General features: G+C 60.0%; 1 protein-coding gene across 2 annotated transcripts; it reads left to right on the forward strand.

Annotated features, from left to right (window-relative positions):
• The first annotated feature begins 1,694 nt into the window (after window positions 1-1,694).
• SYNM (synemin) lies at window positions 1,695-25,415 on the forward strand. Of its 2 annotated transcripts, XM_051822966.3 has the most exons (5): window positions 1,697-2,654; window positions 8,637-8,761; window positions 17,431-17,501; window positions 19,417-21,767; window positions 22,632-25,415. In XM_051822966.3, the coding sequence occupies exons 1-5, from the start codon at window positions 1,845-1,847 to the stop codon at window positions 22,869-22,871; spliced, it is 3,597 nt and encodes a 1,198-aa protein (XP_051678926.3). In that variant the 5' UTR covers window positions 1,697-1,844; the 3' UTR covers window positions 22,872-25,415. The 2 variants fall into 2 exon arrangements, with proteins under 2 accessions (XP_051678925.3, XP_051678926.3); XM_051822965.3 differs by having other exon boundaries at window positions 1,695-2,654; window positions 19,417-25,415.
• Window positions 25,416-25,530: the final 115 nt, after the last annotated feature.

Here is a 25,530-nt window from a genome sequence, read left to right on the forward strand (position 1 = left end):
TCTGCCGCGGGATGCTGCCGGTCTTCCTGCTGCTCCAGCTTTCGAATTTTCTTACCAGCAGTCGTGAAACGTGCTGTAAGTCCAGTCGGAAACCCCACAGAGCAGACTGATGCTCGCAGCGCTCCTCACGTGTGGCTGCAGCTGGTGGATGCGTGCAGCATGACGCAAACGCTGGGTAGCACTTTTGCTGACCTTGACAGACACGGGCCTGGCAACTAAGAAATCTCACGACGCAACGGCTTTGCCGGTCTAGATCGTGGTTTTGAAACACTGGAGAATAGTGTGCAAATGTTCGTGCTATTCACAATTCAGCTGCCACAGACACAACCCACCGCTAAGTCTAAGTTGCATTGTTAGCGTCTTCTCGCCACTTTCTCCAGGCTAGGCAGCCAGCAAAGCAACGCATCAGCTCAGTGAGACGTCACTGACCTTCACTGTGCACCAGCTACCAATCAGACGCCTGGGGACATGGGATTCAGTTGGGCTCATTAAATAGCATTTCCAAGATCCGTGTGCACGTGTCATGCAGATTCAAGAGCAGATCGTAGGAAGATAATCAGGAAGTGATAAGTTTTGAGTATCTCCACTTTCTGTATGGTTAAACTACTGTACTTTAACGTTCAGCAATGGCTGCTTAACAATGGTTCACAAAATTCCTGAGAAGCTAACGGCTGGGACTCAGTAGCCAGCGGGAGCCGGGCCTGGTGACTTCTGCCTCCGCAGGGCAGGAGGTGGGAGGGCAGGAAGCTGGGGGGGGGGTGTCGGGCTGCATCTGCAGCGCCTGTGCCCCAGGGACCCCCTCTGCCAGAGCCCCAGGCTCCCGCAGGCTCAGCCAGCGCTTGCCTGCTTCTCACAGTCTTGGGTCCCTGGCGGCGTCTTCATCCCCTCCGTGAGGACCTTTCTCCTCTGATCAGCCATCCCCTGCCCTCCCAGCGGGCATGTTTCTGGCTGCTCTCCTGCGCACAGCCTCTACTTACTTCTCCTCAGCTTAACTGTGGCCCTTGGGTAAGTCACTGAAATCCAGATGCCAGGTATCTGTGAAGTTGTCCTTTCTCCTTAAGTTCTTAATCCAAACAAAAGAAACCATCACCGGAAAGTGTAACGTCCCAGGAGGTATTATATTATATTATATTCAATATCATGCGTGCACACACACACATACATACATATATGAAGTAACAACTGATACTCCAGATACTCAACCGTTAGGAGAGAAACGTCTCACCTGAATATCAAAGTATCTATATCCTGAAAGAGACTATTTAATACACGTCTGTGTGCATATGTACGACAATGTATCAATATATCACGTATGCATATAATGTTTTTAAATGGAAAAGCCCCCAATCTTCAAGTACTTGGATGAGGATTCCCCCATCCACGACGGGCAGCTCGGCGGCCCAGCAGGTGTCACCAGCAGGGCCTCCCCGGGCCTCCCTGGCTCCACTCCGCCAGATCCCCCGACAGGTTGCTCCGCGGCCCAGCAGCTGTCACCAGCAGGTGTCACCGCAGCCGCCGGGACAGCGGTGCGTCTCATGGGGGCCGCCCAGGCTCCCCTCCACCCGGGTCCCCGGACAGATTGCGCGCGGCGCCGCGCTCGGGCCGGCAGGGGGCGCCCTGCGGCCGCGGCGACCGCACCGGGCCGCGCTCTGATTGGCTGCAGGCCGTGGGCCGCGCCCTGTAAGTGCAGCGGCCGGGAGGCTCCCACGGCAGTCTGCGGGCCTCCGAGGCGGCGGCGGCGGCGGCGGGGCCGGAGAGGCGCGGCGGGGCCGGAGAGGCGGCGGGGACACAACCAGGGCAGGAGGAGCGCGGCGGGCCGGGGGGAGCCGCACACGCCCAGCACGATGCTGTCCTGGCGGCTGCACACGGGCGCCGAGAAGGCCGAGCTGCAGGAACTCAACGCGCGGCTCTACGACTACGTGTGCCGGGTGCGGGAGCTGGAGCGCGAGAACCTGCTCCTGGAGGAGGAGCTGCGGTGCCGGAACGCGCGGGAGGCCGCGTGGGCCGAGGGGCAGGCCCGCTTCGCCGAGGAGGCGCACGGCCTGCGGCAGCAGCTGGACGAGCTGAGCTGGACCACGGCGCTGGCCGAGGGCGAGTGCGAGGCGCTGCGGCGTGAGCTGCGGGAGCTGCAGCAGCTGGGCGGAGAGGAGCGCGCCGCCCGCGGCCGCCTGGACGCCGAGCTGGGCGCGCAGCGGCGCGAGCTGCAGGAGGCGCTGGACGCGCGGGCGGCCCTCGAGGCGCTGCTGGGCCGGCTGCAGGCCGAGCGCGACGGGCTCCACGCGGCCCACGATCGCGACGTGCGGGAGCTGCGCTCGCGCGCCGCCAGCCTGACCCTGCACTACCGCGCCCGCGCCGCCGGCCCCGCCGCGCCCCCGCCGCGCCTGCGGGAGCTGCACGACAGCTTCGCGCTGCTGGCGGCCGAGTCGTGGCAGGAGACGGCGCAGCTGTACGAGGCCGAGGTGCGCGAGCTGGAGGAGGTGCTGCGGCGCGGCCTCGAGAGCCGGCGCGAGGCCGAGGAGGAGGCGCGGCTGTGCGCGCAGGAGGTGGAGGCGCTGGGGCGCCAGGCGCTGGAGCTGGAGCAGCTGCGCGCGCGGCTGGAGGACGAGCTGCTGCGGAGGCGCGAGGAGTACGGGCTGCGCGCCGAGGAGCTCCAGGTCGGTGCGCCTGGGGGTCGGTGCACAGCAGGGGCCCGCCCAGAGGATGCCCTGGTGGCGGCGGCACCGGGGCGCTGGGAGCCGCTGTGCACTCTGGCAGCTCCGGAAGGAGCGGGCCCTCGTGGGTCCATCCAGGGGCAGGCCCCGGCCTGTCCTCTTGGTAGGTGACAGCGTGGCTGGTGCATCGAGCCCCTCCCCGTACCTCGGATACCCACTAGACCAGAGCCTAAAAGTGAACCGACAGCCCCCCGCCCCCCAAATGACAGCTCCTCCGTCCCCGCCCAGCCACCGTGTGCCCGTGGCAAGGCCTTTCCCGGAGGGCTTGGAAATTGGTTTCCAGAACGGTTTGTGCTTGGCCGGGTTGAGTTCCCAGCTGTGGCTCCCGGGGTGGGGTGGGGGCTGCCTTGTGAGTTCCTGGATAGGGGCAGCCCTGGCGCAGCTGAGCGCCTCATCAGAGGCATTTTGCTCTCAAGCGCAACCCCGGGGCAGAGTCTCCGGCGGTGCGAGGCTTGTGGGAAATCAGGCTCCTGAGCGAACGAACGGGATGTTATTACAAGTGCGGGCTGATGTACACAGTTACTATTTCAGAGGAGCAGGGCTCTGCCACCTGGGCCTGATTTATGGTCTGTCTGTACACTCAGTCCAGTCCTGGCCTTTGGCCCTGGCCGGCCAGAACTGGGAGTCATCCCAGCTTGTGCTAGCGGATGGTGGTTAGAAATAACGTCCACACAATCTGTGCAGCTGTGGGTGGAAGAGGTGAGACAGAGTGATGCTTGTGCTTTTTGCAACAGTCGTGGGGTGGGTGTGGAATGGGGGGGGGGAGGTGGGCGATGGTAGACAGCGTCAAGGAACCAGCAGGTGTCAGGTGGTCAATTCCCAGCCCCTGGCCCCGCGCACGGGCCTCAGAATTCAGAGAGCTGGAGATCCAGGGGGAACCGGGCAGCACGAGGTGCTGTGTTGTCTGGGATATCGTCTTGCTGGTGGAAGGTTTTGTTTGGCTTCCACCTCTTTGTTGTCCACACTGAGTGCAGGTGGAGCGAGGGTGGGGCCTGGCCACAGCGGGCGGTGATTTCCAGAGGCTCCACGGGGCCCTGAGCTCCCTGCTGAGCCAGTGAAAAGCTGTCTTAAGGCAACCTTCCAGGGAGCTTCTCACCAATGGGTGTTGTGACTCCAAAACACCGTCTCCCAAGCGCGCTGCCCAGAGCACCCCTCCCTGTCCCATGCCCCAGGGCTGTGCCGTGCCAGCCAGCGTGGGTGCCACTGCTCTGGGCGCCCTTCACCGTCGCTGCGTGGCGGAAGCTCGGCTCACTGGGCCCCCACCTTTCTGGGCGCTCTTTTACCTGTAGAACCCTCGCCCCTCATGGGATCGTCACCAGGACCTCACGGCTGAGCCGGATGTGGGCAGTCTAACTGAAGGGCAGCTGGGGAGTGCAAGGGCCGCTAGCACCCTGGGCAGCCCAGCTGGGAGGTGCCGGTGCTGAGCTCACACCTGGCCTCAGTGCCCCGCCCAGGGACACCTCTGTCTCCCTGGCGTTGGCTCCCATGTCCTAAACTTGAAGAGCAGGCACAGTGCCGGCAGGGACCGATTTGTGGCTGTTCCCGCTCGCTCTCCTTGCCACGTCCTGAGTCTTTCCCCTGCAGGGTCAGAGTAACTGTGTCTCAAACTGCATCCCAAAGGCGCAACAGCCATCAGGAAAGCGGCGGGGGTTATGTTAAAGAGCAGGCGGTCGATCCAGCCCCCAGCCTTCAATTTCTCCAGATGTTATTGCAGCACACGAGGGTAACTACTATTGCGTGAGAAACGTTCTGTTACTGTGGTCGAAGTGCGTCCTGTGTGCCCTTCACACCTGCTCACTCTCAGTCCTCCCACCAGTCTTCAGAGGTGGGTGCCCATCTCAGCCCCGTGTCGCAGGAATGAAATTGAGGTTCCTGCCCCTCTAAAGGACTGCCCGAGGTGCCCCGTTAGCTGGCAATCGCAGGGTGCTCAGAGCCTCCCGACTTGTCAGTCGTTCCCGCATTAAATCTCCTTCGCCCGCTGTTTCTGTGTCCCTGTGCCTTAGGGCCCTGCTCCATTGGGCAGGAGTGGGAGTTAGGGGCACTGGCAGGGTGGCCCCACCCCCCACCCTGCACCCAGTGTACCAGCCTCTGCGCTCCTCCTGTAGCTTGGAAGAAAAACCATTCACTTGGGCTGCACTTCTGGGAGAATGGGACCTCTATGAGCGGGCTATGTTCATTAACCTTTCTGTGACTCAGTTTCCCTATCTGTGTTATAGGGGACGTGAAAGTGGCTCCCGGGGCTTGTTGAGTTCAAAAGTTCATTCATTCAACTCACAGCCGTGACGCTCTGTGTGCCCAACTCTGTTCGCAGTGGCTGGGGAGAGCAGTAGAAAACAAAACAGAAGGAGCTCCTTGACCTCGGAGATCTGGGGGCAGGGCATGGCTGGGGGCCAGGGTGGCTGGGGGCAGGGTATGGCTGGGGGCCAGGGTGGCTGGGGACAGGGCATGGCTGGGGGCAGGGCATGGCTGGGGGCCAGGGTGGCTGGGGCGCAGTCTGCAAGGGGGTAGGGGCAGCGCCTGGACTCTTAGCTCCATGGGAAGCCACAGGGGCTGCTTAGCGGAGGGGGTTGGGACCTGACTCTGTCTCTAGATACCGGGAGCCGGGAGACCTTGTGAGGAGCCTGTTGTGATAGTCAAGGCAGGAGGCCCAGACCCGGGGCTGAGAAGGGGACCCTGCAGGGCTTGCCACTGGTGCAGAGATGGAGGGGGAATGACAGCTGGCTCCCGGCTGGCGGCCCCAGCAGCTGGAGGGAGAGGGTGCTGCAGGGTGGGTGCGGGAGGGCCACTGTGGGTGGGAGCTTGCATGCCTGGTGTGAGATGGCCACCAGGGGTTAGGGCACTGCTGGCCTGGAGCTGTGAGCACAGGGTGGGCACCTGGGGCGTGCTTGCATGGGGTTGTCACAGTCTTCCAACCGCCTGGGGCTCTAACCGTCAGCATTCTAAGTGACAGGCCACTTGTAGGCTCTTTCTGCATCGTCTTCATGGCTGTCCCAACAAGGGGCGCTCAGGTTTGGGGATAGAAGGTCAGGGCTGTGGCACGGACGGCAGCCGCTTTTCCTGGTGTGGAGCTCACTTCACTGCCTCTAGCGATGCTGCGGGAGAGGGGTGCCTCCCCAGGCCTCGGCAGCACCCAGGGAACCGCTTCTGGGGGGGTTGGGTTCACTTCCCGGCCCTGGGGCTGCAGAGCCTGGGCTTGGCCCGCAGCTGGAAAACCTCTGGCAGAGCTGAGCCCTTGTCTGCAGCTTCTCTCGGCCAGCAGCCCTGGGGAAGCCACTGGAAGCCACTGGAAGCAGTCAGCCTTGCTTCCGGGAGCTGACCAACTCTCCTTTCACAGCTTAGGGAGAGTGGGCTCACGTGGAAATGTGCTCAGAACAGTCCTTATCTCAGCCTAAACCCAGCTAGGTTTTCCTCTTCATATTTTCTGGGGTCTTCTCGGTGTATCCTGGAAGGAGAGACTCCCCTGGGCCGAGCCTGGGAAATCCTGTCCTGCCTAGGTTAGTGGCTGGAGAATTGAGTTCATTTGATGTTTTTTTCTAGGCAGTTTTTAAAAACCAGATCAATCGATTGAGTCAGTTTATTGATTTATTTGAAAGGCAGAGTGACAATGGGGGGGGGGGGCATGTGGAGGGAGAGAACAGGTTATCTTCTGGTTCACTCCCCAAAGAGCCATGACAACTAGGCCTGGGCCAGGCTGAAGCCAGGAGCCAGGAGCTCCATCCGGGTCTCCCACACGGGTGCAGGGCCTTGGGTACCTGGGCCATCTTGTGCTGCTTTCTCAGGTGCATTAGCAGGGAGCTGGATTGGAAATGGCAGAGCCGGGGTCTGACCCGGCCCTTAGATGTGGGATGTGGGTGTTGCAAGCAGTGACTTACCCCGCTGGGCCACACGCTGGTCCTTCAAGCAGGTCAACAATCCTGAGTTGCTTCGTAAAGCATAAGTTACTATAAATTCTCGAGTTCTAATGTCTAGATCCGATTTCCTGTATTAGAGAGCGTGTGCACACGCGCGTGCACAAACACACAAACACACACACACACACGGAGCATTTGCTATTGCAACCTTGTACCTGAGTTTCTAGTCTCACTAAAACAGGGGAACATAGGGTTTTAACGCTGAGACCTAACCATATACACTTTGAATATCATGGCTAAATCCAGTCCCTGCCATTAAAACTGTCAGAAGTTCTGCTGTGGCGGGTCACTCTGTGCTTGCTCTGCCAGCCTTGGGGTCTGTGAACCCCGATGGGCCCTGGGACCTTCGCCAGTGGCTCTCAAATGCACACCTGTGCTTTAAAAGCTACTTGGGTTTTCTTTTTGTTCTTAGCACCTTTTGTGTAAGAACCGAGCCTAACAGCCGTCACCGGCTTAGGAACAGAACTGTTACTGGGAGCAGAGTTGTTTGTGTGCGGATCACACATTTCCAAAGATGACCGATCCGTGAGAGCTCTGTACGGCCGTTCCCCAGCTTTGCAGGTGCCGGGGTGCTCATCGCGGCCCCTCATCATCTCGCTCGATGCCTCTGGTGGCGGCATTCCAGCGGCAGTGAAGACACTCCTGATCCCGCTTCTGTTACTTGGGTGGATTCTAAAAAGATACAGGTGTGTAGGCATAGATCCGTCGAGCGCACTCTGCTTGGAAATAACGCTACTTCAAAGCAGAAGGGAAGAGTACGTGGACTTATTTCCATGTTTCAGTGTGAATGTGGCTCATTGTTCCCCAGAGTGACCAGTGAATCGCTAGGGAGAAAATACAAGACTGCAAAAAACTAGTACGAATGCAGCCATCGTGCTTATTCGTTAAAGGATATTGTCAACTTCAAGAGAAACATTTTTGAGGACAGCAGTGTTGTCTTGATCCTTGTGCTTTGAATTCAGTTCAGCGAGTGCGTGCTGTGTGGCTTGTGTCTGGGGGGCCAGGGCTGGTCGGGAGGGTGGGGGGGGTGTGGCAGCAGCAGTGTCTCCCAGCCAGGGAGGCGGAAGGCTGGACAGAGGAATTGGCAGGTGCGAGTGGACAGCCAGAGGGTCTTGGAGCATTGTGAGGAGGTGCGCAGGGGGCTGACCTCGGTTGATATCAGGGTTGGCATCTGGGTCTGGATTTTATCTTTTGTTTCTTCCCGGATGATATAAAAGAAGTAGCTCTTCTACTTTGAAACAAAGAACTGCACTGGCAGTTCACCTGCTTCTTACTGGGAAAATCATGACTTTGGGGAACTTCTAGTTCAGATCAGAGAGACTCATGTTTGAAATACTGGGAAACCCCAGATTTCTGGTCTGTAGCATCTTAGATGACGGACGTTCTGGTCCCTACATGGACCTGTTGTCTAAACTGTGGGATAATTTGAATAACCTCATGAGAATGTTTTTTTTTTTTAAGATTTATTTATTTGAAAGCCAGAGTTATACACACACACACACACACACAGAGAGAGAGAGAGAGAGAGAGAGATCTGCCATCCACTGATCCACTGGTTCACTCCCTGAATGGCTGCAACAGTCGGGGCTGGGCCAATTCAGGAGCCAGGAGCTTCTCCGGGTCTCCCAGCTGGGTGCAGGGCCCAAGCACTTGGGCCATCCTCCGCTGCTTTGCCAGGCGCATCAGCAGGGAGCTGGATCGGAGGTAGAGCAGCTGAGGCTGCAACTGGTGCGCACGTGGATGCCGGCATCCCAGATGGCAGCTTTACCTGCTGTGCCACAGTCCCGACCCCAGAATTCATTGCTGAGACCCTGAGCGGGGAAGCCAGCGTTCTGCAGACGTCCGCTGTGTGCGGTGAGAAGAGACCCGGCGTCCAAAGCCACCCTGGCAGCGACTGCGTGTTGAACAGGACTGGCGGTTTTTGATGGTTCTGTGTGCCCTCGACTGCTGGCTCCTTTGCTTGGACCCAGTAAAGCTCGCGTCCTCTGACCTCGAGGCCCTTCTGTCTTTCTAGGGCGTGATTGCCGGCCTGGAGGATGAGAAGGCGGCCCTCACCTTGGCCATGGCTGACCGGCTGCGGGACCATCAGGATCTCGTGAAGGTGAAGAACGGCCTCAGCCTAGAGGTGGCCACTTACAGGTGAGGACCCGGGCCAGGTCTGCCCGACGGAGCCCCCGGAGTGACCCCGTCCGAGTCCCTGTGTCTTCACGACAAGCAGAGAGCAGCCCTTGGTGTGGCCAGCCCGGGGGTCCAGGGCCACAGGGAGGAGGACGAGCCGATGATGGGCGCAGCAGAGCCCTGCCCCCCGCCCCCTTGCCCATGCGTCCGGGGCGCCGTTGTGTCGGCTCCTTGGCTCCTCGGAGTCGGCTGCTGTGTTTACGCGAGAGCAAACTTTGCTGAGAGACGCTGCAGGCCAGAATGTGGCAGCCCGGGGTCCGGCCCAGCAAGCTCCAATCGGCCAGCTCCTGGGCTGTCGCTTCCCCCAGCCTGGGCTCCGTGGTCGCTCCCCCTGGCTCTGGTCTCTGTCTAGAGATCCCAGTGGCACTCTGGGGCCGCGGCTGTGTTTATTGGGTGTTGACTTGAGTTCAACGGAAGCACCCAGGTGGGAAGGAGGCACGGTGCGAGGTGGGGTGGAGGAGGTTTTCTGGTGTCCCTGGGGTGGCCTGCGGGCCGGCAGAGGGGCGCCCCTGCATTGCCGTGACTCCCCGTGCCCCCGGGGTCAGGTGGTCCTCATTTCCTGGCGGTTTCACGCTCTGTGAGGGTTGCCACTGAGGGGCCCGGATCTTGGCAACTTACAGAGGGGGCGTTACAGAGGGGGACCCAGGTTCCCCACCAGGAGGGACAGCGACACCAGCCCCCGCGAGGAGCCCTGCCTGCCTGCCAGAGACGACACTGAGTCCTTGGTGGTCTCCGCTCCCTGGGAACCACTCACGGCTCTGACGGTTGTGAGAGAGAGGCCAGGGGCTCAGGGTTGCAGGCTGGTGAGGGGCAGAGCTGGCCGGGTGGGGCCCGGGCCTGTGCCTTCCGAAGCGTGGAAGGCGGTAATGATGTCCATACCGGCTTCGTTCCCCGGCCTGTGGAGAGCACACCCTGATCACGCCAGCAGAGCCGGAGGCACAGAAGTGAAAGCCAGGTGGACGGCAGGGGGAGGTGAGCCTGGAGAGGATAAGGACGGGGTGTGGCCTCACCCCTGGCGGGGGCCGGGCATGGATGGAGCCCAGGCCGGTTCAGCACTCTGGAGGCCGTCTCAGCCATCTCCTGGCCGTGGTGTTGCTTAGGCATCTCACTGTGACCTGGGCTGCTTTCACGCCCATTCAGGGTCGCAGGGTCGCTGGTAATTGTCGGGGGGGACTTACCTCCCCGGGGCGTTCCTCACCTCCAGGGGGCTGCTGGGGGGGGGTGAAGTGAGGCCTGCCCCGGGGAACCGCGGCCCCTGGAGGAGCCTTGGCTGAACTGAGGGGTGGTCTCGGGGTGAAGCTGGTGGAAGCTTTTCTGGACCCCCTCTGAGAGCCACCCTGTGGCTGAGTCCTTCAGACAGGGCTGGTGGTTGGGCTCAGAGAGAGGGGAGGGGGCCCTGGCCCACCCGTCCTCCTCAGGCCCTGGCGGTCTCGGGGAGTGACCGGTCCCATAGGTAAATCGGTGGGGCCCGCACAGTTGGACTTGACCAAGATGGGAAGCTTGGCATGGTCAGGCTGTATTTTGGTGGGGTGGAGATATCCCTCGCTGGGGGTTTCTCAGTTGTGGGTGACAGAACCCCTTGTGCACTGGCTCCGGTCTGGAAAGGAAGGAGGTTCTCATGGGAGCGGGGGTCCAGGTAGCAGGGAGAGGCTGACCGTGTCCTGGCCCTGTTGCTGGCAGGATGGCCCCAGCAGCCCTAGGTACATGGCCTCCCAGGCCCACACACTTAGTCTTCCAGTGCTTTCCCAGGCCATTAGCAGGGAGCTGGATCAGAAGTGGAGCAGCTGGAACATAACTGGTGCTCATATGGGATGCTGGCACTGCAGGCAGGGGCTTAACCTGCTATGCCACAGTGCCTGCCCCCAGAGGTTTCCATCATCCTGTTATTCTGTGTGTGGCTGGGGAAGCTGCTGGCACCTCGCCGGGCAGGTGGTATGGGAATGAGACCTTGGAGCACCAGCAGACTGCAGCCCTGGCGCTGTCCTTGGCTCCCACGCTGCAGGTGGCGGTTGGCTGTAGCCGTAGGGCACCTTGGGTTGCGGATAGCTGGAGGGGAGCAGGTGTAGCAGGTGTGCCCCGCCCGAAGGCTTCCCCCATCTCTGTCACCAGGTGGTTGTGGGGGCTGCAGGTGCTCATCCACCTGCGTGTGAGTGGGCAGCCAGGTGGTTGGAGCGGAGAGGCTCAGATCCAGGACCGGGTGTGGTTCCCAGCCTGGACCGTACCTGTGCAAACGTCACCTGGAGAACCTGGAGAAGCTTCGAGTCCTGGGCCCAGCCTAGAGTCTGATTAGATGTGTGTGGGGTTGGACCGGGTGTGGTTTTACACCTGCTGCAGGTCGCCAGGTGTGGCCTGGGTGTAGCATCGCCTTCTGCTCACAGACCTGATCCGCGGTCACCGGGTCTGTTTTCCACCTGCCGTGCACTAAGAGCTTTGGAGACAGGGTTTCCAGTTTCTACAGCTTCACCGAAGAGGTAAAACCCGCTCAAGGAGGCTGTCTCCTGAAAGCTCGCACAGGAAGTAGACAGCCCGAGATCTGGCCCTGGGGTTTGTAACCTCAGGCTTCACCCTGTGCTCTCCTGACTGGAGTTAGACAGGGAGGTGCCGGCGGTACTGGGATGCCGTGGGCAGAAGGTGGTGAAGTCGCGGCTCTGGTCTTCATTTTTAGGGTGACGATGTGCTGGGTATGGTGGGAGGCCAACGAGGATACAGAGAGGGCTTCCTGGAAGAGGTGATGCTTGGGTCTTGCAGGAAGGGAAGCCGGTAACTGACTGTGTGGATTTCCTGTTAGAGGGAACAGCCTGGGTGAGGAGCCGAGGACTGAGCTAGTGTGACATTTGGGGCTATGCCAGGCATTTGCGTGTCCCTGGGCAGCTCAGTTTTAGGGGCAGTTACGGAAGGCTGCATGCGATGGATGGGCAAGAGTCACACCTGGGAAGCCAGGGGTGCTTCGTGAGCTGGGGGCTGTGCCCTCTGGTGCTCGGCACACAGGGACAGCGCTGGGCTCAGCAGGGATGGCAGGGGTTCGGCCAGTACGTAGATAAGGCAATGTGGACCTAATAGCGCCCTGCGAGGGAGCAAACAAGAAATGTGGCAAACCACGCACTAAGACCAGGTTCCCAGGGATCAGAATCAGGGAAGAATCAGGGAAGGCTTTGGAGGGAGGTGAAGTGACTGACCCAGGTCTTGGGGGAGGGGCGGTTTGTACAGGTGCACGGGGGAGGAGCTGACAAGGAGGGCTGGGGGAGCAGGGGCGCGGACGGCTTAGGTGCGGAGTCAGACGCGCTGCTGAAACCGGACTGCAGGTTTAGACGGAGCAGTGCAGATGCCCCACCGCCAGCCCGCGGCAGGCAAAGACGTTCAGAGACGGTGAGGGCTCTGGCGCAGGTGATTATGGGAGCCCTTCAAAGCCTGTGGGGTTTGAGTTGGGCTCTGCAGGTGACGGGGGACATGGGGAGATGAATCAGGAGGGCCTGCATGTGGCAAGTCGGGGTCAGAAACTGGGCAGAGGTCTGGGAGGGGGACAGGGTCCCCAAAGGCCAGGGGCCTGAGCTGGGGCTTCAGGCCAGGGCTGATGGTGGTGGAGGAAGGCGGTTCCAGCAGCTGGGGTGTGGAGCTTGGGGCAGAGAGGCCTCAGGGGGCTCCTCTGGTTCCTGGGGTGCAGTGATGAGGCTCTGAAGCAGGCGGCAGCCCTGGTAGAGCCGGCTCTGAGCCGGGAGGGCTGGGCTGCTTTCAGTGGCCGGCACAGCCTGGACCAAGCGTTTAGGTTCCAGGAGCACCGAGCCCTCTCTGCAGAGCAGGTTTTCGGGAAGGATTGGTGGGGAAACTGAAGACGGCAAAAACGGTGGCAAAATCCAGACCTGGCAGGCCCCCAAGAGCCTCTCACTGCTGACGTGACCTCCTGGTCCAGGTGTGACAGGCCAAGGACGTGCCAAAGAGGCAAAGCCGGACAAGCAGTAGCTTCCCGCGGCAATACACTGCCATCAGCCATACGCTGTTAAGGCAAAAGTCCCTTTAGAAAGTTGCATAGAAAACAGCATCAAAAAACATTCTCTGTGTCCCCAGGGGAGGGTGTGTAGGGTCGCGATTCGGTCTCGTCTCGTTGAGCTGGCTGGGGAAGCAGCGCAAACTCCCGATGCTCATGCCAGCGTCCCCTGGTGTCAGCGGGGCCTTGGTTCCAGGACCCCCGAGGATACCAAAGGCTGCAGGTGCTCAGGTCCCCTCTGTGGCGCGGCCTGGTTCTTGCACAGATCCTGCACATCTGCTTTCGTACACTACACCAGCTCCAGGAGACGTGTGCACCTACGTGCTGTGTACGTAGTTGGTGTCCTGAGTTGTTTAGGGGGTAACAACAAGGAAAGAAGTCTGTACATGTTCAGTCTGGACTTTTCCACCCTAGGCCTAAGTACCCCAACGTTTGCGCCGAGACAGGTGGCAGGCGGGCTCCGGCCAGCGGTGCTGGGAGAGCCTGAGGCTGTGACGCAACAGCAGGTGGCAGCGCCTGTGCCACACACGACTTCCTTCCCTTGAATTCAGGGTAGCACCCGGCACTTGACAAATTCAAGTTTTACTTTATGGAACTTTCTGGAATTTTTTTTCCTGAATATATTTTTTTAAAAATATAATTATTTACTTGAAAGGCAGAGTTACAGAGAAAGATAGAGACAGAGATAGGGAGATCTTCCATCCACTGGTTCACTTCTCGAATGGCCACAACAGCCATTCGGCTGGGCCGGGCCGAAGACAGGAGCCAGGAGCTTCATCCAGGTCTCCCGATGGGACGGCAGAGGCCTAAGTACTTGGGCCATCTTCTGCTGCTTTCCCACGTGCGTTAGCAGGGAGCTGGGTTGGAACTGGAGCTGCCCATATGGGATGCTGACGTCCCAGATAGATAGCAACTTAATCCACAATGCCAGCCCCACTGTTCTCGTCTATTTTGCTGTGTGTAGACTCTGGGGAGGATGGACTGGCTATAATTTCATTCTCCTGATGATATCTCTTGCTGCTCCATGGTTTTTTAGGTCACCTGTCTCTTTATGTCACCTGTCCCTTTCGTGAGTGAGTTCAAAGGAAAACAGTTCTCAGGGGTTTCTTGGGGTTTTAGAGAAGTACCTTTTTTTCAGTTAAATCTTATTTTTTAAAAGACTCATAGGAGTGTGTTAGCCCTGAGACCTACCTTGTTACCAGGTGTAATACTTGGAATTCATAAAGTCATGTCATGCTGAGAATACCTCATCGAGAGGCTGTGTTAATTCGTCTGGGCATCAGCCAAATAAAAGAGTGACATTCGCTTGGCCCTGAGGTGGAGGCGACTCAGAATCCCTGCCCCCGGTGGAGGAGGGGCTGGCGATGGGGACCGGTGATGACGGACAGGTCCTGAGCACTTAGGCTGTGGCAGCGTGGCTTTGTTGTCACCACAAGCCTGGGAGTGCTCCCCATTTCAGAAGCGGGGAGACTGGGTCACAGCCCCGGGTCCCAGAACCAGTGGCAGGAGCGGGATTTGAACCCATGCACCTGCTCTGTGCACCTGCTCTGTGCCCCCTCCGCCTCTGTTGATCCTCTGATGTGTCCGTCTCCAGGGCTGACCTAGGAGCGGCTCGGCACCGTGGCCTCCCTGCCTCTTCTCTAAAGACAGCTCCTCGTGGGAACAGGAGGGGCGGCTGTGGCCCTCGCCCCACCCTTGCGCTCAGCTCTCTTTCCAGTGAGCTGAGACACAGTCCCACGGCCAGGGGACCCAGGCAGCACCTCTGCCCTCTGTGGGGGGAGGAGGCTGAAGCGGCCCTGAGGCTCAGCTTGCAGCTGCAAGGGTCTGGTCTGCGGCCTCCGCTTTGCTCCCCAGCTCTGTGCCTGCTTTTGGTGAGGAGGCACCAACAGGCTCTGCCCAGGCGTTGCTTCTGGAAACCTCCTCTGCCTGCCCCTCCTCCCTCATTCCCGTTCCCATTTCCGGCCCTGAGGTTCCTGCAGAGCTGCCCTGCGGTTGCTATGGCATCACCTACCCAGGCACAGAGCCCTGCGGCCGGCCTGGTCAGGATGCCGGGTGGCCTGTTAGGGCCTGGAGCCTGGCCAGATGCCACATCCCAGCTCCCTTGCACGCTGGGGATTTGCATTGGCCCATCACCAGGCCAGGCCTGGGCTCTCCCAGTGCGGTGGCCTGTTTTCCTGCAGGCAGAGCTGTGAGAGAGCCAGGAGCCGGGCTGACGTCTCTCTGTCTCCAGGGCCTGGAGGCAGCTTTCGGCCACAGCTTAGAACAGCCAGGTTTGATGGGAGCGGCAGAGAATGTTCTGCCCGTTGGTTGAAGTTGTGGGAACCTTTTCCTTGCAGACATTTCTGGAGCAGCCTTGGAGGAATCCTCCCTGGCCACCCCTCTCTGCCTTCACCACGTCACTTGCAGACTGGCGGGCCTGCCACCAAGGTGTGAGTCTGATGGCCGTTGCTCCACTGTGCGTTCAGGCCCCCACGGTGGGCTCTTGGGCACAGAAGGTGACATGTGCTTGCTGGCACCCAGCCACTGAGCGGGGACTGCAGGAGGAGCCCCTCCCTCCCCAGTAGGGCATCATACTCTCAGTGGTGGTCCATGTGGAGTGCACCTGCCGGGGTCTGCGGGAGACACTGCCGGCTCAGACCTCGCAGTGAGGCTGGTGGCTTTGCCAAGAGGGCTGCGGGCTCCGGCTGTCTGTGTTCGCCTCTCTCTCTCCTCCTGGTGAGCCTGCGCCCGTGGCCAGGACCCTGTCTCTGCGCACCGTGTAGTTGCTGGGTGTGAAGATGCGGGCACAGGCCCTGTGCTCTGGGTGGCGAGGACCCCGCAAGTCCCTGTGCATGGGGCCTGGCGTCAGCGGGGTCAGGAGAGGCCTGCAAGTGGGTGGCCTCGGGGCTGTGGCTCTGGCCCGGCGTGGGGTCATCGGGGCTGTGGCTCCGGCCCGGCGTGGGGTCTCGTGCCTTTTTTCAGGTCCTTGTACCTGCCCAGGGTCCTGAACTCAGTAACACGTTCACTGAGGCCTGTGCTTCCCGAGGGAGGAACAGAATGGTGTCGCGGAGGCGTGTGGCGGACACAGCCCCTTTCCCCCCCACGGAGCTGGCACTGGGGCCTCCTGACCGCACAGCCCAGGCAGAAGGCTCTGGCCAAGGCCACTGCTGAGCCGGCAACAGGGGCGCTGGACCGGGATGGGGCTACCTCTTCGGCTGCTGTCGTCCTGGGGCGCAGACCCCCGGGGCCTGGCTCTGATTACGTGGACCTCAGGGTTTCCTAGGCCGTGGACACCATCTGTGTTGCTGGAACCTAAAGTGCTTGGTCATGAGGGCGTGGACGATGGGCCGGTGTCCTGTTTCCTGGCTCCGGCCCCGGAGGGAGGGCTGGGCTCTGGCCTCAGGGCCCTGGGCTTCCTGTGGTGCCACATGTACGTGTGTGTGCGCATGCGTGTGTGAGCCAGTGCCTTTGCGGCAGGCCCACTCCTGTGCACCTCCAAGACTCCCTGTGGCCACCTTGGCTTTCTCATCTTGCATGGGGATGGTGTCCGACTCAGAGGAACATCGGTTGGCTGAGCCGCCAGGTCCCTGCTGGGACCTGGGCTCCCTCCTCTGACCCCCAGCACAGCGCTCAGCAGTGCCCTCCACATTGCCAAGTGGGCTGGGGCTCCTGTCCGCCGTCCTCGGCCGTCACCAGGGACTGGGGCTGGTGACATCACACGTGGCCCGTGCAGCTGGAGTTGTGTCCGGGGCTGCCTGCAGCCTTGGGGGCCTCCAGGAGGGAGCGGCTGGTGGGCACCTGGGGCTGACCCCCGCCCTCAGTGCTGAGTGACAGGAATAGCTGCTTCATGAAGATTCTAGAATTCTAGAATTTTGAAGCTAGACAGAGCCAAAGAAATTGCCTGGTCAGGCTCTTTGCACGCTTTGTTAAAGGAGACAAGAGGATGTCCCTGAGGAAGGAGTGGGGCCTGGGGGTGGGCGGGAAGAGGGTCTACCACTCTGCTTCCCGTCTTCTGTCTCTGCTGCTCTTCCATCTCCAAGATGTCCCATGGATCCCAGTCTGAGGCCCACAGGTGCAGGCTGCTGCTTAGGGAGCAGTGTCAGCCCTTGCTCTGCTCCTGGTCGGCCTTCGCAGGCTGCCTCCCACCTGGGACTCCACGGAGACCCCTGGGGGCTGTAACTGTCCCGGGGCCCCCTCGCCCAGGGTGACATGCTGGGCACGGGCCCCTCCCTACCGCCCGACCTCCCCTCCTGGCCCCTCTCTCCAGCACCATCTTGCGCCCACTCCCCCTTGCCCTGGCTTGGAAGGCTTTGCAGAAGGGTGTGGCCCTGCAGGACTGGGAGAGCCCTGGCAGTCAGCAGCCATCAGTTGAATGTCTGTCAATGGCAGGCGCCGTGTGGGTGCCAGGGACGTGGCAGTGAGCAGCGCAGCCTGGCCCTGGTGTGTGGGTGCTGCCATTTGGGCTCGCCACCCCACACCACAGCCCCTGGCTGGACGCCACCCCAGGGCACAGCACCCTGCTGGCCCAGCCCCGCTCCAGCTGAGAGTCGAGACACGTGGCACTTTGATCTTGTGGTCGCTGGCCTGATGCCACGTGATCCATCTTGCAAGAGGCACTGCCCGTGCTTCTGTTTTCTAATGGGTCGTCTTTTCAAATGATTTTTCACAGGGCCTTGTTGGAAGGGGAAAGTAACCCCGAGATCCTGGTCTGGACCGAGCATGTGGAGAGCACACTGCCAGGTAAAAGCAAGCGGAGCGAAGGGTCCCCTTAAAATGCTCGTCACGGCAGACGGCAAGGCTTCTCGGGGAGCAGGCTGTGGAGCGGGGTTATCAGATGACAGGAGGCTGTCTCTCTTTCAGCTACCAAACATGTTCTGTGTGATGAAATCCCTGTTAGGAGGCAGAGGGTGGGGAAGCTGGATCAATAGGATGTATTCATGCACCAGATGTCAAGGCTTACTTAGTCACCTCGTTTTTTAAAGATGTATTTATTTATTTGAAAGGCAGAGTTAGAGACAGGAGCAGAGTGGGAGAGCTTCCATCCACGGGTTCTCTTCCCAAATGACTGCAACAGCTGGGGCTGGGTCAGGCTGGAGCCCGGGGCCAGGAGCAGCGGTTTCTGCTCTCCTAGGTGCACCAGCAGGGAGCCGGACTGGAACTGGCTGCCAGGACTCGAACTGGCGCTCCTGTGGGATGCTGGTGTCGCAGGTGGCAGCTTAACCTGCTGTACTACAGCACTGGGCCCTGGCCACCTTTTTCTTCGAATCACGTCTTTCACTATTTTTTTTTTTTTTTTTGATAGGCAAAGAAACAGACACACAGAGAGTGGGCAGAGAGAGAGAGAGAGAGAGAGAGGGAGAGAGAGAAAGAGAGGGAGAGAGAGAAGGAGAGAGAAAGGGAGAGAGAGAGAGACCTCTGATCTAGTGGCTCACTCCTCAAATCCCCACAACTGGGACTGGGCTGGGGTGAGAGCCAGGAGTGCAACCCAGGTCTCCCACGTGGGTGGCAGGACCCCAAGTCCTGGAGCCGTCACTGTGGCCTCCCAGCGTCTGCATTTGCAGGAAGCTGGAGCCAGAGCTGGATCTGAACCTGGGTTCTCCAGTGCGGGCCACAGGCCCACCCCCGGCCACAGCCTCACTGCTGCCAGTGTCAAGAGCAAGGCCCAGGGGCAGCACTTTCCCCAGGCAGGGCCGGACTCCCCCAGGTGGCCTCCAGGCTGGGATGGTAACGCGAAAACTGAAGGCAGTGTTGCAGCCAGGCTGCCGGACCCTGGCCTATTTTCAGTTGAGGAGGTTGTCAAGTGTTAAGAAAAGTATCCAAGAAACCAGAAAGCTTTAAGAGTTAAATTCTTCAATCCCCGGGCACCATGGTGCAGCAGGTTAATCCTCCGCCTGTGGTGCCGCCATCCCATATGGGCGCTGGTTCTAGTCCTGGTTTCCCCTCTTCCAGGCCAGCTCTCTGCTGTGGCCCAGGAGTGCAGTGGAGGATAGCCCAGGTCCTTGGGCCCTGTACCCACATGGGAGACCAGGAGGAAGCACCTGGCTCCTGGCTTCGGATTGGCCTAGCTCCAGCGTTGCGGCCATTTGGGGGGTGAACCAATGGACGGAAGACCTTTCTCTCCGTCTCTCCCCCTCACTGTCTGTAACTCTACCTCTCAAATAAATAAAAAAAAATCTTTAAAAATATTCTTCAATCCCCTTAGGCTCGAAATCAGCGAAAAGCGAGAGCAGGCTGAATGGTGGCCGGGTGTAGGCTTTGGTGTTGGGCAATTACATAGATTCCTTCTCTGCCGGGAAACAAGGACACCAAACTTCCCTCAGCAAACGGGAGAGGAGTGGTCCCAAGGTGCAAGGTCGTGGAGTTTCAGCCCCCACACCGAGCACCCCGGCCCCGGGGTCTCGTGAGCCATGCTAGGACCACGTCCCGGTATTTCTGCTCAGACGGATGAGCGCTGGGAGATCTGTAACCCGAGGGAGCTGCTGGCCTTTGTGCTGCTGCATGGTGCCATGACAGCCTTGGGGACACGCCTTGAGCGCTGGCGGCGGCGACCCCACCGTGGTGATGCCACACCTCCGTTATGACGGATGGGGCTGTGGCGATGGGACGAGGGCAGTGCTGTGGCCATCCTAACCCACCGTGTGTTCCCTTCCCGCAGAGCTCAGGAGCGCCTCCTACCGCTGCAGCGACTCCGTGGTGCGGAGGGAAAACCAACGGAATCTGTTTGCCAGGCAGAAGGCGGCTCTGGCCTCCTCCCTGGTGGGGCAGCCGGGGCCAAAGACGGCCTCGCTTAGCAGAAGCGCCGCGGGGAGAGGTGTCTCGGGCTCCGGGTACTCATCCGTGACCACCACCCGGCAGGAGTACACGTACGGAAAAGCCATCGACGGTCCAAACGGCTTCCGGCCTTTCTCTCCGGCCCACGGTCTCCTCAGAAACTCCGAGGCCCGGGGGAAGACCTTCCCCGACAGGCCGAAGCCCGAAGGCGCCAGCGATGCCTCCGCCTATTTGGCCAAAGGCACTCACGAGTCGCACTGGGAACGCCGCGACGTCACCGTGACAGGTGCATCTGACGGCGCTCGGCCCGAGGAGAGGACCGTCACCGTGGGAAAGAAAACAGAAGAGAAGACCACGCGGGAGCAGGGGAGGAGAGAGAAGATGTTTGATTCTAAAGAGAAGGCCTCGGAGGAGAGGAACTTAAGGTGGGAAGAGCTGACCAAGTTAGATAAGGAAGCTCGGAAGAGAGAGAGCCAGCAAAGGCTGGAACAGGCCAGAGGGAAGGAGCCCCCGAGGGGAGAGAGCGCGCATGTACAGGAAGTTCCCATCAGCCTCCAGGTGTCCCAGGACGGCAGGCTGCCCGGGAGGCAGGGTGCTGGTGACAGCTCAGGTGGAGAGGTGGGAACAGGAGAGACGCGGTTCCGGCTGGGCACCAGCGACGCCAGCAGCTCTCAGCAGGGCGAGTCCACGACAGAGACCATAGCCGAAAACATCGTCACCAGCATCCTCAAGCAGTTCACGCAGGCTCCCGACGGAGACGCCCCTGCGCATCCTCTTCCCGACACCAAGGTCACCTACGTGGGCAGGAAAGAGCTGCCCCGCGACGGGAAGACCAAGACGGAAATCGTGGTGGAGTCGAAGCTCACGGAAGACGTCGACGTTTCTGATGAAGCCGGCCTGGACTCGCTCCTGGGCCAGGGCGCATTGGAAGTGGGTCTGAAGGGGAAGTCGGCCGAGCGGATGATCAGTGACATCATTGACCTAGGGCTCAAGGGCAGGGAGGGGCGAGCCAAGGTCGTCAACGTGGAGATCATCGAGGAGCCCATGAGCTACGTGGGGGCGGAGAGGGAGGAGGAGCTGCCCACCCCCTTCCAAGTGGAGGAGGTCGACGACGTGGCCCCCAGCTCCAGGGGGCTTGTGGAGGAAGAGGAAGGCGACGCGGACGGCGAGGTCACGTTCTCGGCCGAGCAGCGCCAAGGGGCTGGGCGGCCCGCCGAGAACAGCACTCACGTGGAAGAGGTGACGGAGGCAGGTGACTCGGAGGGGGAGCAGAGCTATTTTGTGTCCACTCCGGACGAGCACCCCGGGGGCCAGGACAGAGACGAGGGCTCGGTGTACGGGCAGATCCACATCGAGGAGGAGTCCAGCATCAGGTACTCGTGGCAAGACGAGATCGTGCCGGGCACGTGGAGGAGGAGGAAGAGGGACGGCGCGGACGGAGAGAAGCTTGTGCAGGCCGTGGACGTCCCCGCGGCCGCCTTGGAGGGCGACGTGGCCTCCGTGCACTGGAAAGAGCAAGCCAGTGGCGAATTTCACGTTGAACCCACGGTCATCAAGAAGGAAATCAAGATCCCGCAAGAATTCCGCAGCTCCATTAAGGGCGTCTTGTCCAAGGAGCCCCGGGAGCAGATGGTGGAGGTGATTGGGCAGCTGGAGGAGACCCTGCCCGCGCGCATGAGGGAGGAGCTGTCGGCCCTGACCAGGGAGGCCCAGGGGGAGCCGGGCAGCGTCTCGGTGGACGTCCGGAAGGTGCAGGCCTCAGGCGGCGGGTCCGTGACCTTGCTCGCAGAGGTCAACCTCTCCCAGACCGTGGACGCCGATCAGCTGGACCTGGAGGAGCTGAGCAGAGACGATGATGCTGGGGAGATCGAGAAAGCTGTGGAGTCGGTGGTGCGAGAGAGCCTGGCCAGGCGCCGCAGCCCAGGGCCGGGCAGCCCGGACAGGGACGTTGGGGACACCAGGGCGGAAGCCCCGGCTGCCGGCTTGCGCTTCAAGCGCTGGGCCACCAGGGAACTGTACAGCCCCTCAGGGGACGGGGCAGACGCCGGGCTGCCCCTGCTGGCTTCCCAGGGCCCCGTGTCGGCCACTGTGGAAGTCAGCAGCCCCACGGGCTTGGCCCAGTCTCCCGTGCTGGAGGACGTGAGCCGGTCTGCGCAGCACGTGGAGCTGGGCCCCAGCCACATCTGGAGGACTGAGCAGGTGTCCCGCATAGGACCCGCTGCCGGCGAAGGGGAGGTAAGTGCGGGAGGTGACCTGAGTCAGGTGGCCGGCTCGGCGGGAGCCCGCCGGTCGGTGAGGCACTTCACCTTGGGTCCCCAGCAGAGCCAAATGTCCCAAGAAGTCATCTTCCAAGGTCCTGGCCCGGCCTGGCAGGAGGCCCTGGGCACAGCAGAGCCTGGCCTGGCAGAGCCTCCCGCCGACGCGGACAGATTTGGGCAGCAGTTTCGTGCCGAGAAGGAAGTGGTGGTGCGGGGTTCCGCCTCTGGGGCCGGGAAGTGGGGTGGAGGGCCCGTGGCTCCCCAGACTTCTGTAAGCCACATTCAGTTAGGCCCTACCCGAGGGCCCCGTGAGCACATCGAGTTCACAGTCCCCTTCTCTGAGCAGGCGGAGCCGGGTGTCCCAGGAGACTCCGGGCACCCCCGAGACGAGGGCCCAGGGGACAGCGTGGCCATTAGGCATGTCCGTGTCGGGGCCCAGGCCACTGAGCACACAGTTTTCCACGGCCGGGCGCCTGGGCCCGTGGAACTCAGTGGCTCAGAGGGCTCGGGCCCCAGTGAGGGCTTGGCAGACGCCACCCAGGCCACACGGAGTTACACCGTGGGTAGAAAAGTCCTCGTGGCTGAAAAGAGCACCTTGCACAGGGCTGTGGACGGCCCGGGGGACGCAGCAGGGGCAGAAGTGAGCGCAGGCCTCAGCAGGTCCTTCAGACACATCCAGCTGGGTCCTGCGGAGGCTAGCGCCCCGGGGCAGCTGCTCGTCCACGCACCCGTGACCGGGGCCTTTGCCCTTGCTGGCTCAGCAGGTGCCTCTGAGCCGGGCCAGGCAGCGGGCAGCACGCTGCTGGCACTGGGGCCCAAAGAAGCTTCCTTTACCTTTCAGATGGCTGTGAGCCGTGTAGAGGCTGACACAGACGCTCACGGCGTGTCGGCCCGCGGCGCCCGGAACGATGCTGGCTCGGCCGGGGCCCCCCGAGAGGAGGCCGAGGAGCGGGCCGGGTTTGATAAGACGGTGCAGCTGCAGAGGATGGTGGACCAGAGGTCGGTGGTGTCCGACGAAAAGAAAGTCGCCCTCCTTTATCTCGACAAAGAGGAGGAGGAGAGCGACGGACACTGGTTCTGATGGGCAGAAATGTTGTGAGTGGCACCTGGCCGAGGGGCGGCGCCATGCGGAGGCCGCTGCTTACTCTAAGGCCGGGGTGGGGGTCCCAGGGCCTCCCCCATTTTCCTTTCTTTGCAGAGCACTGCAGACTAGGGCAGTGTACTTGGGAGTCATCAGGCAAAGCTTCACATGGATCCAGGCCGTAGGAGGCCCTGGAATTATGTTAACGAGCTGGGAATTTACAAAGCACTTTTTACCTTTGTAGTCTTATAAAGCTCCCTTTCTTGGAGTCTCCCCAAGGAGCCTCCTCTCCACGCGTGGAGACGATGTCTACTATTTGGCTGGTTGCAGACATAGGTTGCATCTGTTTGAAACTCTAATCAGTCATCCGTAGGCAAATGCCTAAACATTAACCCAGTTAAAGTGACATTTTTTAAGAGTAAATTTTGTTTGCATGTGCTAATATAAATAATATACTAACATTTTAAGGGAAAAATAAATACATTTTTCTCTTTCCAAAGTCTTTTCAAACAAGAAATCATAAGAAATACGCAAACTGCTCATGTTTAAAAAATTGTGTGAAATTTCATCTTTAGCCAAAAGTGACTTGTCATAAAATTCATTTTGCAGCTTAAATGAATTGCCTTCTACCTAAGAATTCAGTGCCTTATTTATGGTATGGAGAGGCCAGCTGTCAGCTGCAGTGTTTCAGACCATACGTGCTGTGTTTGCACAGGTGCCCCTGCGCTGCACCCACGGGCAGGGGACAGGAGCACTGGGACTCGCTGGGGTCCCGTTCTTGTGTGTGTGTGTGTGTGTGTGTGTGGTACTAGGTCGTTAGGCAGTGTCCAGTTTGTTATGGTCCGAGGTCTGGATTAGCCAGCTCCTACCAGGGCATAAACTTGACCTGCTCTGCACCTTAGTCCCTGGCTCCAAACATTGTCTTTCACTGGTGGGAGGTAGACCCGGAAGCTAGGTTGCTGACGCTGAGACCACAGCTTAAACTGGCAATGGGGCCAGTCCAGGGAAATTGGGAACGCAAGGTGTCTGTGCCTCCCTGGAACCCTTCGCAGCCCACAGCTGTGAGGGGCAGTCTGAGTTCAAACAGTGAAACAGGAGCAGCAGCCGCCAGCTAACCCACGTGGAAGATGTTTGCACTTTCAGTAGAAATCGTTGCAGTTGGGGGGTTTGTCCAGGGAAACAAATACTACGTGAAATAGGATAAAATGCTTTGGGGAAGGAACGGGTGCCTCTGCTGTAGCCCAGCGCTGGGCACCCAGGTCGGGCCCCGGAGCAGGGTGATGGTGGCCCCCCACGGACCACGGAACGTGGACCTGTAGTTGTACGCCACCCAGTTTAAGAGATGAAGATGAGCGTGTGCTGTTGGGTTTGTTTTGCACATCAGTATTGTTTTCAGTTTCCATCTTTTAAAAGCATAGCTTCACAAGTAGTAGCCGCAGCAGCCTCTCACGTAGCGTCACGGAAGACTGCAGCGTGCTGAGCAGTCACGCACGAGTGGTGATGGCAGGTGTGGGTGCGGACCCTGGAGGCTTCCCTCTCGGCTTCCCGTGTGGCCCTGGGACCCCCAAGGCACACACGTCTCCAGGGGTCCGGCTCATGCCTCAGCAGCTAGGTGAGGGGACAGTGCATTTTCTTAATTGAGAAGTGGAGGAGAAATGGGCACAGCTTTCTAGACGACTTATTGAAAACGCCGGGAAGCAGGGCGCAGAGCGGAGCTGGGTTTGACGGCCAGCGTGAACCGTGGTGTCCGCCTGCCACACGCGCCGGGCTGGTGTGCGGGGGCTGCTGTGCACCGCAGGGGTGCGCTGCCTTTGGCCTGGCTGCGACTCGTAATGGTGTTTGCGTGAGTGATTTCTGGATGAGGATGTGGCCAAGCTGGCCGCCTCCTGTTGGATGTAAGACAGACTGACCATGAGGAGCCCGTTAGGAGTGCGGGTGCACTGAGCTGGATGCCGCTACCCTGGGCCGTGAGCTTGTAAATGGATGCCGATGGGCACAGGTCACTAATACCGTGAGCCACTTCTACTTACGCTGGGAGATAAAGGTCCTGGACCCTAATTTCCACCTGCAAGTTGGAATGCACCTTTCAGGGAGTGTTCCGCTCAGCCCGGGGTCCCAAGCTATCACAGGTTCCCAAGTCCCTGGGTCACCCAGGAGCAGGGGAACCCTGAGCATGGTGGCAGGTGACAGCGGTCCCTCCAGAGGCAGGGGAAGTGGACATTGTGGTTGCACAGGGTGGGGACACAGCCAGTCTTTTCCTACCCACGGTTGTTTAGACAAAGCAGTGTTCATCGAATGTTTTTCAACTCCCTGCTGGTTGTTTGTTATTGTTTGTTCGAGATGTATATTTAGAATGGAACCATCTAAGAAGCTGATTTTGCTAACCTGCTGTTCCTTACAAAGAGAAATGTCACAAGAATGTGTAAAAATAAAAATCTGAGGGGAAAAAAAACCCTGCATTGTTCCAAAGAGAATGAATGTTTTCCGGCAGACTTTGGTGCGCTTTCTCCTTTAAATTCTAATTAAAGCACGCGTGTGACTGCATGGTTTTGTGTGTTGATGTGCATGTTCTTATGGTGGCACAGAACGCCTGGGAGAACATCTGTGAGAGCTCCAGCTCTAACTCCTCACCTGCTTCGGGACTCCGCACCAGTGCTGG

This window comes from Oryctolagus cuniculus, chromosome 12 (genome assembly GCF_051225735.1).
Source record: "Oryctolagus cuniculus isolate XC-2025 breed Fujian yellow rabbit chromosome 12, ASM5122573v1, whole genome shotgun sequence".
Lineage (NCBI taxonomy): Eukaryota > Metazoa > Chordata > Mammalia > Lagomorpha > Leporidae > Oryctolagus > Oryctolagus cuniculus.